Raw genomic sequence first — 13,911 nt, forward strand, 5'->3', positions numbered from 1 at the left:
TTTCCTTTATATTGCTTCATACATATATTCCCTTTATCTCTCAGTTGGTCGGGATACAAATGAAGCTGCGCTTTCAAATTTGCCAGTGCGGGCGAATCACAAAGGCATTCTTCAGATGCAAAGACACATCCTGTTGACAAGGTATTACCACGCAGATGGATGTAACGGTTATGGCTTGATGAAGAAGCGGCGGCTCTGGCTGGGATGTGTGTCTGGCTGCCCGAAAATGTGTTAGGGGTTAATATGATATCCTGAAATAGGATTTGATTCCTCGATTGCTACCTGCCAAGGAGCTGGGAGAGATTAGGGTAAGATTAGATTTTAGCCATGCACCAACGAGCTCGCTCGCCTTTTTCTGACATAATTGGATAGTTTGGGCCATATTTCATTCTCAATTGGCTAGTTGTCACCAAAGATGCATCAACAAAGGGGAAGAGGGAAGAAAAACTACGCCTGACTATAGACTCTTGTGTTGTGTGGACAGTGACCTGACGACAGGCTTTGGAGTGTCACCTAGGAAACGATGTATTGCATCAGTGATGTAAAAGTATCACTTTCTTATTATTTGAACGAATGATTCAGAAAGGAAGCAGCAGTGATTGATGCTTTCAGTTCATCTCAATGCAAACACCACTGAAATGCTCTTATTAGTTATTTGTCGTTTTCTATTTGACCCCTAAATCCCATCAAAGTCGTCTCCATAGCTTCGCTTCTATCACACGAAGCTCTTTTTATTTCAGTTCTCTTCAAAATCCCCTTTTGTCTCGTTTTTCTCTTACACGCTCTTTTTTTTGTCACTCTATTCATCTCAGACTTTCGGACAAAAGTGATCCTCTTTCATTTTTTCCATACTTTTTCCCCCCTCCCAGTTTCTTATACTTTCAAACTCTTTCACTGTCACTTGCGTCTCTTTTGTTCTCACCCCCTCTTATTCTTTAATCTTCACGCTCCATACTTTTGTCACCCCTTTTCTCCCCCTTTTCTTTCTCCAGATTTTCTCATTTTCACTTCAGTCTTTCTACCGCTGTCCCTCTCATTCAATTCAGATCAAAGAATACCATTGTGCTATATAGATAGAAAGATCATGCATATAACATTTACTGCAACAACATGAACATTTTCCGTCTAAAGAGCACTGCAGTCTGCTGTAGCTGGAGTGCTGCTGTGTTAAGGCCAAACCTTTGTAACTGCTGGGGTCATGGTAGGTTAATCCAGTGGTTGCAAATGGTGTACTGGACCGCCTCGAGGCATGTTGATGCGCCTTGAGGCAAGTCCAAGTATATTCCTAAAAAGAATAATGGAAACTCTGCAGTCATGTGATAAAGAAAGTTTTCACAAGACTCTGCATTTGAGGGGTAAATAACAGCTACATGCTGTCAATCATATGTAGCTGAACAGCTGATCATCAGGAAGTGTGAGCACCTCTACAAAAGCAGAAGTTTTGGTTGTTTGCAGGTGTGAAGCATTCAGGTGTGCATTACCAAAGCCATAATCTTTAAGTTACTATAATGTTACCATAAATTCAACCCAAAGTCAGACCACAAGTTTGATCAGGAGCAGGACAATGATCCCAAGAACAGCAGGAAATCTGCAGCAGAAATCAAGGTGTTACCATGGCCCAGCCAAAGTCCAGACCTCTGATTGAAAGGAACTAAATGAAAACTAAAGAAGAGTGGCCCAAAATCTCTCCACGATGATTCACATTTCACTTTGTGGGTTTAGGGTAAAGTAAAGATCCACATATATTCTTATCATCTCAAAAACAAAAGGACTTTAACACTAAAAGGTATGTAAGAGTGTTTCTCTGAAGGATACATTTTATAGTTTCTGAAACTGTTTGTTTGGCATGTAGTTAAAAATGCAACCCACTGCTAAATGGTGTCTACATGAACACGTGGATGTTGAGAGGTTAATAAGCGAAGAAAGAAGATTCTTGTCTGTTGACAGCATTATCTAAGCTACATCTTTTATTACTTCAGCTGGACTGAGGTATTAACAGCTCTAAGCCTTAGCCAACTTCTTCTGGAGGGGAGATGAGGCACTAAGGCTTAGATGGTGACAAGCAAGCTGAAATCACTGGATCTGAACCAAAGACTGTTATTTGCTTTCTGTTGGATAAGATGGAAGAAGACGAAGTACATGCTAAAACAGGACTGTCAGAAATGACTACTCGTTGGAACTGTTTATAGACAAGTGTTTTAACACACCACGTATTGTTTTTTGGGCTTTAGCCTAAACCTAGTTCCAATGAAGGAAAATATTAATGCTTCAGTTGACCATGAATTTTTGGAGTTTTCAAACAAGGTCCAAAAAGGAAATGTTGGATGAGTTTGGTGTGGAAGAACTTGATTGACCCACATAGAGCCCTGATCTCAACCCCATCAGGCACCGTTGGGATGAACGAGAACAGAGATTGTGAGTGTCCCACGTTGGTGTCTGACCTCAGAAATGCTCTTCTGGATGAACGGGCAAACATTTCCACAGACACTTTAAAATCTTGTAGAAAGCCTTCCCAGGAGAGTGGAAGCTGTTGTAGCTGCACAAGGCTCAATTTGAATGGGATGTCGTAAATGCTCCTGTAGGTGTAATGTGTAGATAGGCTCACGCAATACTGCTGTCTATATAGTGCATGTGATAAAGCAAAATAAACAGCTTACTGCTGCCTGGGTTAATCTATGGGATGCCATTAGGTTACTTTGTTTAGGTTGTTTTGCATGGCCAGAACAGTTAAACATGTTACATATAGAGTAAAGAAACTGTCCACTTACTTTGATACACCGAATTTTAGTTGTAAGAATCAATGTTTAGGTAGCAGCATTACAAAAAGAAAGTTCTCGTCCTTTGTGTCCTTTGCTGCAGTGCAAAAACAACACCCTACTTCAAGTATTGAGGAAAAATGTCGGTAAAAGCTCACAACCAAGGACACCTTGATAGAGAACCTGTGCTGCTAAAACGCATCGAGTAGATGGAGCCAAATAAAATGAGGAAGTACTGCCAAGCTGCTTTTTCACTTTTGGGATTGATATGGAAAGCTAGAAGATGAACAATACCAATGAAAGCAGTGAGCTTTATTTGTAGAAAATAATTAAGTAATTGACCAGGTTGCAACAACGAGAAACTCCACACTGAACACATTTTGCAAAACGTACAGCACCAGGGTTTGTTTGAAACAGCTGTTCTGATTCAGTCACAGTAAAAACAGCACGGCAACATCCCCACGAGTATGACAAACTGGTGGTTGACTGCATTGAGTGTACAAGACTATCAACCTATGGATGACTAGTTTTGATGGCAAGCCAATTGCACAGGTTGCCCGGTGGGAGGTAGCATGCCTCCAAACAATCCTGGTCCAACTTGGACTGAGTGCAGTCACTCTCAGACAGATTAGTGAAGTTTTGCAAAAATTTGCCAGACAGATTGCCAACTGGCTGGGTTCAGTTCATGTGAATTTCTGTTTAATGCGAATTTCTGTGTATGCAAACAGCAACAGATTTGCAACAGATGGGAACAGATGAGCGATTTATAACAGTTAATTGGCAGATTACAGATTGCTTTTAACTGCCAATTTGACCAATTACAAACTGATAGTGGACTGACTCCATCCTATTGTTGCTTTGACTGTTGCAACACACCAGGACTTGCTTTGACCTGGTTCTCATCTTCATAGCAGCTGTTTCAAAGACAATGAGAGCGAAGTTCATTGCACACAGGTGCCATTGTCTCCAACCACTGTTTTCTGGATCACGACTGTAGATATAGGGCATCAGGGGATTGACTTTTTGCCTTAAAAAAAAAAAAAAAAAAGATATATATGTAAGTCTGTACTGAGTGTGTTTAGCAGGGCTGGAAGTTAAACTTGTTTACATTATGAGCTACCTTGCATAAAAAAGTGCTCTGATGGATCTATAATTAATAATGTAAGCATATGGATGTGCTGGGAAAACTGCAACGTTTTTATGGTGGCACTCTAAAAAACAGCAACTGAGTTTCTATATCTGTTCGGTTTAAGACAAACACAACTTGGTCTGGAAGGTTAAAATTTGATTTTCCTTTGGGGCAAAACTACTTTGTAAAGGTCAGCATACTTTCTGACACCCTCAGTCTCTGGACAGCATCACATCACATCCTTAATCAGGGTCATAACTTTACAGATATTTGTAATACACCTTTAAATCTATCTGATTTAAGAATTTAAATTAGTTTTGACTGTAATGTCCTCTTCTCCATGCACATTACAAATAAATGAAGCAGGGCCAGAAACTTCTACTCAGCTTGCGCATTACTAATGGGATGGAAATGCCACAAGGCATTCTAGGTCTGTTGCTGTTTACGTTATACCTAGTGAGTAATGACCTTTTTTGTTTTTTAAATTAGTTTTATATAAACTTTGCCTGGTGAAGCACCTCCGCGATAAGCGGTGGCATCACCCAGGAGGATACGCACAGAGAAACTGTCAGAGGTTGTGTGTGGAGGCGTGGAAGAGATGACCCAAACGCTGGACTCACGATGCAGAAATGAAGAGGATTTATTGGAGGGTGAGTGAACAAAGCAGGACAGATGGAGTGACTGGCTGGCTGAAAGACTGGAAGAATGGCTGGCTGACTAACTGAACATACAGACGGAGGGACGACATCAACATCAATGACACGACATTGGACTGGTTGAACTGAGGGACATAAATACACAGGCTGAGTGATGAGAGATTAGAACCTGGTGAGTACACAGCTGAACATAATGAACTAATGATAAACGGGAAGAGGACGGAACATAATGCACATGGACCAAGGCTAACACAATAAAACAGGAAGTGGAACAGGCAGAAGATAAACAGTGAACGTGAACTGAAAATACTGGGTCACCGACCCAGGAACCCTGACAGTACCCCCCCTCCAAAGGCCGGCACCCGACGGCCAAAAGAGAAAGAAAAAAAAACCAGAACAGGGTGGGCGGAGGGGGCCCAGGACGGAGGGACGGAGTCCACACCAAGACAGTTCAGGTGGGCGCCCCCGTGGCCCGTGGCCGAGACGAGACAGTTCAGGTGGGCGTCCACGCGGCCCGTGGCCGAGACGAGACAGTTCAGGGGGCCGACCGTGCGGACGGCAACGGCGACAGCACTGGTCCGGGGGCCGACCGCGCGGAAGGCGACGGCGCCCGGCCAGTGGCCTAGCCAGCGGTCTAGAAAATGGCCGTTTAGCTCCAGACCCAGGCGAGGCTGAAGGCTCTGAGGCTGCAGCAGACGAAGGCTCTGAGGCTGCAGCAGACGAAGGCGCTGAGGCTGCAGCAGACGAAGGCGCTGAGGCTGCAGCAGACGAAGGCGCTGAGGCAGAGGCCGGGCCGGGCGTGGGTGCAGCTGAGGCAGAGGCCGGGCCGGGCGTGGGTGCAGCTGAGGCAGAGGCCGGGCCGGGCGATGCAGGCGCGGAGGCCTCTGGCCGGAGACAGGCAGGGCCAGTAGGCGCGGAGGCCCCTGGCTGAGGAGCGGCCGGGCCAGCGGGTGCGGAAACCCCTGGCTGAGGAGCGGCCGGGCCAGCGGGTGCGGAAACCCCTGGCTGAGGAGCGGCCGGGCCAGCGGGTGCGGAAACCCCTGGCTGAGAAGCAGGAAGGCTCACAGCTGGCTCTGGGTGCTGTGGCTGCAGGTCCGGGAACTGAACAAGATGGTAGACCGGCGACTGGGAAACAGGGGGCGACTGGACTGACTGGACAGGGGACTGAGCTACAGGAGGTGACTGGAGGACAGGAGGGGACTGAGCTACAGGAGGTGACTGGAGGGCAGGAGGAGACTGAACTGCAGGTGAGGGAACTGACTGGAGTGGAAGCTGAACAGCAGGTGCGGGAACTGACTGGAGTGGAAATGCTAAGGGATGAACAGGGGTAGGTGAGGCTGACGACGGAGCTGAGGTTGGTGTGGCTACTGGCTGAGCTACAGATTGAGCTAGTGACGGAGATAAAATTACGGCTTGGGCTAGTAAGGCTGGTGCCTGGGCAGGGGACAGTTCAGCTAATCTAACTAGGGATAGTGCGAGGGCGTGAAAGGCTGGGTCAGGAGGTGGATGAAGTGGTGACGTAGCGGGTGAACCGGTTAGCTCTTCCAAGTCTCTAGGGAGGTCAGGCTGGGTTCTGGCTGCCCTCAGCCTGGGCGCTGGGACGGGCACGGAAGGCGGCTGGACACCAGTCACCCCCACCTGAGAAACAGAAGCGGGTGTGGAGTTAGACCGGGTCGCAGCTGCCCTCCTCCTGGGAGCTGGCACTGGTGTGGGCGTAGACTGGGCCCCCATGCTGGTGGGAAATGGCTGAATAATGGGTGTGGAAATAGTGACGGTGTGTGTGTTACTGGCAGGTGTATGGGAGAATGTTCGGGTTTTCCTGCCACCACTATTTACAGTCTTTGGAGGAGCAGAGCAGAAAAACTCTTCCCAGTCCACTTCCTCCTCTAGGAGGGAAACGTCCCATGAATCAAAGATGGGTTTATTATTGGGTTGAAGTGGAGAGTCAAACGAGGGTGGAAAACAGTCGCTGGAACTCACCACTGGGAATTGCTGAAAATAGTCCATTTTATGGCGGCGTGTGCGCCGCTTTCTCCGGGAAGAGGAAGCGGCCGGGATAAACAGCTGAGCCTCTGGCGCGGTAGCCTCCGTTGAGCCGAGGTGGGAGGCGTAGCCGTTGTGCCGTGGCGATGGTGGAGGTCCGGCGAATGAGGCGGCAGGTGTGTGAGCGAGGAGCGGAGCGGCGAGAGAGGGAGCGGCCGCAACGCGGCGTGAAACGTCCACTCTCCGCGGCAAATGCTCCGGTGCAGGTGAGGCAGCAGGTGGGGGAACGCGGCGTCTCCGAGGCCCGCCCAGAGCCAAGCGAGTGCCCTCGAAGACATGCTCTCGCTCCGCGAAGAGCCGCTGTCTCTCCTTGAGTTTTTCCGCCCAAATGGAGAGCGCTGCGTCCTGCCGCTCGAAGAGGTCCGAGTCCGCTGGGTCCACATCGTGTCTTCGTGGCACGGGTCGTGTCATTCTGTCAGAGGTTGTGTGTGGAGGCGTGGAAGAGATGACCCAAACGCTGGACTCACGATGCAGAAATGAAGAGGATTTATTGGAGGGTGAGTGAACAAAGCAGGACAGATGGAGTGACTGGCTGGCTGAAAGACTGGAAGAATGGCTGGCTGACTAACTGAACATACAGACGGAGGGACGACATCAACATCAATGACACGACATTGGACTGGTTGAACTGAGGGACATAAATACACAGGCTGAGTGATGAGAGATTAGAACCTGGTGAGTACACAGCTGAACATAATGAACTAATGATAAACGGGAAGAGGACGGAACATAATGCACATGGACCAAGGCTAACACAATAAAACAGGAAGTGGAACAGGCAGAAGATAAACAGTGAACGTGAACTGAAAATACTGGGTCACCGACCCAGGAACCCTGACAGAAACAGACCTAAATAGCCTCTGGTTTACAGAATTACAAACGAGCTTCTTGGGCGGACACGAATGAGAAGTGAAAAAGTCTGTATTTCAGTAAAGGCAAATAAGACTCACTTCTCCATCAAAACATACCCATCAAACACACCCACCCACACACTCGCAGCATTTGTTCTGGTTGATTAGCGTTCTGCTACTGTAGAGTATACGTGGGCGGATCTGTGATGGGAAGTGGAGCAAATTTAATGGTTGCAATAGGAGAGTGAGAAAGACACCAATTAGTTTCTACACACCCCGTCAGTCCTGAGGAGAGGTCTAATCAGGTAAAATAGGTGAACAAACATTATTAATAAACAAGAGCTCAACAGAAAAAGGCTACCCTCGCTGACCAGTATTAATCTTGACCGTGTGGACGTTATCTCTTCTTGTTCCAACTTTCCTTTTTCCCTTCGCAGACATCCCTACGTCCCGTTATCCACAGTCACACCAGGAATCCGTCTCGCTCACTTTCTGCTCTGATTGACTGTCATCACATCTGACAGCACAGACGGGAGAAAGATGATAAACAAGACGTTTACACCACGGAGACATCCACGCCTCACACACATGCAAACACACACCATGTACACCGTGGAGAGGAACGACGAAGTACGGAGCCACACACTCAGTCTGAGCTGAATTTGACTGATAGCTGTTCTACCTCAAAATCTTTCATCATAGTCATCATCTGGCTTTAAGTGGTTTATTCTGTTCATTGTTTTACAACAGTTCACTGTTCAATTTTACAAGAAGGGACCTGCGAGGCTGAATTAATCAGGATTTTCTTTGGGGAAAATGTCAGGGAACTGGTATTGTCATGTGAACGAGCGTGTGGTGATCAAAGTGTGAAGGACGTCAAAATCACAGCTTCATTTAAATGCGGGTAAAAAGGCGAAGGAAACAAAAACCCGAAAACAACAATGGAGCCGAACAGGAACAAACGACGACTGGAGAGTCACACACCATGAGAGGACCCGACATGAACACAGGAGGAGATTAGGGCAGAGTGGACACACCTGGAGCACACAGCTGAACAGACTCATCACTGATGAGGACGTGAAACTGACCCTGAATCAAAATGATACAGGAAGTGACTAGCTCAGAGACTAAGGCTGTATCCCAATTCAGGGTCTGCAGCCTTAAAGTACGCAGCCTCAACGATCCTCAAGGGCCGCGTACTCAAAGACCGCTAAGGCCGGAAGTGCGAGGCTTGTGAAATGGGACGGTCTAGCCTCCGTTGCGCTGCCCAGGTTGCCTAGCAACCATGATACTAACAGCTGGAAACGTGTCATACAGCTGTGTTTGACAGAAATGAAGGAGAAAATCTTTTGTTCATTTGTTTGTTTCTACATGAGCTTTGATCATTCTCTGATTAAGCTCAGCTATTGAACGGCGTATATTTTAAAGTAAAGGCTTTAAAACCAAGTTAGTACAAACGTCACTAATGTCACATAACTTTGCCGACATGTGGCCAACAGTAATGTTTTAATGTTCTTCGTTATTAAACATTTGCACATAAATAAGTGACATAATATTCAGTACTTACTTAAAGTTTACTCTTCGGCTGCCCCTCATCCGCCGTTTTTTTTCAGCAAAGTTATCCACACCCACCGCCGCGCTATGCATTCTGGGATATGTTGGGCCACAAAGTCTACACCGCCACATCCTTAAAATTCAGGGAAATGAAGGACGCATTTCAGGGCCGCATTTCGAGCAGCCTTTGAATTGGGACAGCCTTCGGCGCACCGCTGTGACGTAATCGGCCTTGAAATGCGGCCTTTAAGGCTGCAGACCGTGAATTGGGATACAGCCTAAGACTAAGACATGAACTTGTCAGAACAGACGGGGAAAACAGAAAACGATGGAGACAGAACACAGGGACACGACTGGGACATGACTTCACATAGGTGATACCAATCACAGAGACGAGATTAGGACAGACTGGAAACGAAGGGGAACTAACATGAAGAACCAAGACATATACATAACAAAAGTCAAAGGGTTTCAGGACCTTGAACATATCTAATTCCAGATAACCAAACCAAAAATCCAGAACAGGCTTCAAATAGTGTGTCAGAGACCCAGGACCATGACAATTAATGGGAGAATGTCAGGGAACTAGTATCGCCAAGATTTAACCACTTTTTATTAAAAATGGAATATTCTCCCAGAATAATCATATTAGCTGTTTTAATTTTTATTGCTGTACCACTTAAGTACTGCAGTAAAACAACTCATAAGTGCCTTAATCCTGCATTCTCTTTAATGGCCTACAGGGGGCAACTTTTCTAGTTGCAAAATAAGCCTCATTGTGTAGAAGTCTGTGTGAAAAAGGCTCTCAGCTCCTTTTAACTGTTATGTGAATAAAAACCTCGCGTTTTGTGATATGTTTGTGGTCTCGGTTATACTCTGAAGTCTTACTGAATACAAGAGGGTGATCATTTTTGCAACTTATTGGTATTATTAAAGTCAGAAAGGGCATCAAAGCAGTGTAATCTTTACGCTCCTGCCATAGGAGTGCAGTTGAAGTGTACCTCAGTTTTGTCAATCCGATTCACATTCATTCAAATGCTTTTCCATTAATTAATTCCCATAATTTGTGCCATCTGTGCGGTGTACCGATGTGATGGATTGATCTGGTTTTCTGTGAGCACTTTATTTCACTACACTGCTGCAGTATTTGTGAGCTTTGACGTGAACTCAGGGTCATGTATTGCATGAGACCGAGCGCTTGCTGTGTGCCGTGGAAAGACTCACCGCAGCTCTTTGAACGGCTCAGCTCTGACATGCGGCGTCTCCACTGATTTGCTGAACACGGCTCCTTCGGCCCCTGAAATCACAAAACACAGAATCAAACCACAAACCCCTCCTGTCCGATCAATGGACATAATCTCCAACACTCTGCTGATCTATACGGCTCCAGTCAGCAGGCACAGCGGCCCTCAGCTCAGCTCGCATCACTGATATAGTAGACACACACACGGATACACACATTTGAGATGAAAAAAAGAAGAAGCAACAATTGGGGCAAATAATAATGTAAAAATAAGCTTTGTCTGCTGTTTAGATTCCTTCAGCTTTTCTTCATCACCTCCTCTAAGCTGTGAAGTGACTCTCAGTGAGAGAAAGAAGCAACTGCTCTTGTTTCATGAAGGAACCCAGTGTGTGTGTTTCAGACATCAACATTATTGAAAAAAGAGAAAACACGAGACTGTTACCCAGAAATGAAGTCCCCTCCAAAGTCGAAACTTTATTAATAACCCACAATTTCACTGTTCTCAGAACTCATATATACTTCCCTCTATCTTTAGACTCACTGTTTGGAAAAGCAGAAATCATCTTATTGGTGTAAAGTTCAGTAGTTTTGCAGAGAGTTGTGGTTCCCAAATGACATGCCAATAAAAAAAACAACAACTTCAACTTATAACCGCACAAAAAGTTGTAAATGATTTACACACACACACATTTCCCCTAACAAACCACCAGTGCAGACAAACTAAGGACCAGCTCAAGAGAAAAGCTGCTGGTCTTTTGGTTTCACCCAAACTGGACACGCCAACAGCACTCAGTCCCAGTTTACCATCTACTGGAAGGTGTAGGCTAATGCTAACATGTTGCTTAGCACACACCTGGACAGCAACCATCTCTTCTTTCAAACATCCCAAGTCTTAAACTCAAACATGTCTGCCCCTGGCTCTGATTCTACTGGACGCCGCTTCCTGTTTAAAGGGAGTTCTTCCTCCCCACCATTGCCAAGCGCTGCTCATAATGGATTGGTGGTTCATTGGGGTTCTTTTTCTTTGATGTACAATATAAACATCTTACTACACTCGGATCTTAATCGGACATAGCAAGAGTGGTTGTTGAACTGAGGGAAGGTTTTGCTCAGATAATGTGCTTAACAGACTTTGTTTTGGTATAAAATGCATTGAACAGGTTGAGAATTGCGGTGATAACATGAACTGCAAAGAAGTGTGATTGCCAAGCTTCTCCTGGGTACCAAGAACATAGGAAGTATTTTCTAAATCTTCCATCTGAGCCTGAGAAACACTGGTCTCAACATCTTTTATGTAACACTGACCAGGCCTTTGTAAGATGGGAATGACGCCAGCTCTTATTCTTGACTCCAGGCTGTTTCTTATGTTAGACTCCTGAAGAACTGAGAAAAACATAAATCTTATTTTTGTTTTCTGATTTTCTTTGGATGGACAAAAATAACACCGATATGTGGATTCACACTCACGACTAACTTTTGCGTTTTTATGACGTGTATTAAAAACGACAGCCTAAACGAGGCCATCAGCTAAGCCATATTCTGGTTGTTTCTGACATTCTGAGTTCCTAAATCTCCTGCATATGACTTATAGTGCCGTGCTTGTTAAAATACAAAGTAATGCTCAGGTGGTCCTCAACCCTGGGCCCTGATCGATCGTAGCACCAATATAGCAGCAGCAGCGGGTCGTGTAAACTGGAGCATTCAGGGACATCAAATCAGCCAAGCATCAGGTGCAGATCAATGGGCATGACTAAATACATTTCAAAACATTTTGACACGCTTCTGGAACCCCAAACACTCCTCGCTGTGAGACAGGCTTTTTAAGTACCACGACAGATGAGGACTAAAAGAAAAAAATTCCAATTATGTGAGACACAATATTTGCAGACATTTAACCTCAATTCAGAGCGATGGAGTGTGTTTGTACAGGTGAAGCCAGCGTCCCTCTCAACCCGTCAAATCTTTGACATTTCTATTATGAGACTGTCAAACCTACAAGAGACCAAAAGGTAACAGGTGATGACAGATACAGTACTGGAGCCACATTCTGCTCCTCCTCCTTTTCTGACTCTGAGGAAGACCATCATTTACAAAATGAACACCATGTTCATCAAGTTCAATAAAACACAAGACTTATGACTAAGACCAGAAAGTCATCAGGAAAATTACTTAAATCCACTGGTTATAAAAAAAGTTGTTCCCTGTTCAGAGCAGTCTGGCCATTCTCCTCTGACCGCTGACATCAACAGGACATTTTCTCCTAGAGAACCTCCGCTCGGCGGATATCTTCTTCTTTTCAGACCATTCTCCATAAATCCCAGAAATGATAGTGTTTATGCCAGACAGGGATCTACTGGGATTTTCAAACACCCATGCCACCTTTCAAAGTCTCTTAAATCTTTCTCACTCTGACGCTCTGTTTGAACTTTAGCAGGTTGTCTTGATCACGTCTACATGCATAAATTCATGAGCTGCTGCCAAGTGAGTGGCTGATAATTGCTTCAAAGAGCAGTTGAAAAGGTGTGCCTAATAAATTGGCTGATAAATGTATATGACTTTAATGTCAATTTTTTTGCTACATTCTTTGTCCTCATAAACATAAACAAAGACCATAAAACAGCTCAAATATATCAAATGAAGGGTTTCGTTATTTAAATAATTAACCATGAAGTTAAATATACTTGGTATAAATCAATGTATACCCATCAAGTAGGTTTCATTTGAACGGTTTCCATTACATTTACTGTTTTTAACAACTCTATATACCGTATTTTTCAGACTAAAAAGGCGCACCGGATTGTAAGGCGCATTAAGCGAAACAAAACAGTCAGATAAGTCAAACTTTTCTCAACTCATTCTTCTTGCCTCCTCCACTTCCGTACCATTGATTCATTAATGTTGAATTATCTGGCAGCTGCTCTATTCCCATGTTGTTGCAGTATATTAATGGCTAACCTCGTATTGTGGATGGATGATCTGAAGTTTGGTCCGTTTACAACATCCTACGTTGCGATTGCATTTGTCCATAACCATCGGGAACGCTCACGTTAACAAGTGGAAAAAGGTTAGCGTTCATCCTCCAGCTTCACTGTGTTTATGCTATGCTAACATAGCTGTGTAGCTAGCTAACGTAGCACATCATTATATACCAGCTACCCCAACTTCAGTAACCCTACAAACGTCACTGCTGTTTAGTTTTCTGTCTTCATTTATGTTGGAAGTGACAGCAGAGCTGTACGTCTTAATTTTTTCAGAAATCTCTCAGTCAGAACATGCTATATCATGTTTAGATGAAAACTAGCGAGCTAACTCCCTGCTAACTTCAAACTCAGTTAAATCTAATAAATTCTGTTTTATTGACATTAATAATGGATTGCATTTATATAGTGCTTTTCAGGGCCCTCAAAGCGCTTTACAATTCCACTATTCATTCACTCCCACATTCACACACTGGTGGAGGCAGCTACAGTTGTAGCCACAGCTGCCCTGGGGCAGACTCACAGAAGCGGGGTTGCCATATCGCGCCATCATTTTCATGGATGCCTGGATGCTAAAATTAATTGTTACACCTGGTAAAGCAGCAACGCTGATCATTTTAATAAAGATGAAAGAATTTAGACAGTTTTAAACTCTCAGTGATGCCGCAGTGTTCGTTTGACTTTGGGACCTGAAGGGACGG

General features: G+C 45.0%; 1 protein-coding gene across 6 annotated transcripts in view; it reads right to left on the reverse strand.

The window, feature by feature from the left end:
- Positions 1–13,911, reverse strand: part of sgcd (sarcoglycan, delta (dystrophin-associated glycoprotein)) — a 350,931-nt gene that overhangs the window by 27,080 nt on the left and 309,940 nt on the right. For all 6 annotated transcript variants that reach the window (XR_014279371.1, XM_082549730.1, XM_082549729.1 and 3 more), the window contains one exon: positions 10,214–10,286. Coding sequence is in view for 5 of the 6 variants with exons in the window: in XM_082549730.1 (XP_082405856.1) it covers positions 10,214–10,286 (73 nt within the window). In the remaining variant the exon portion in view is untranslated. The remainder of the gene's footprint in view (positions 1–10,213; positions 10,287–13,911) is intronic.

This window comes from Aulonocara stuartgranti, assembly GCF_965226115.1.
Source record: "Aulonocara stuartgranti genome assembly, chromosome: 10".
Classification (NCBI taxonomy): Eukaryota; Metazoa; Chordata; class Actinopteri; order Cichliformes; family Cichlidae; genus Aulonocara; species Aulonocara stuartgranti.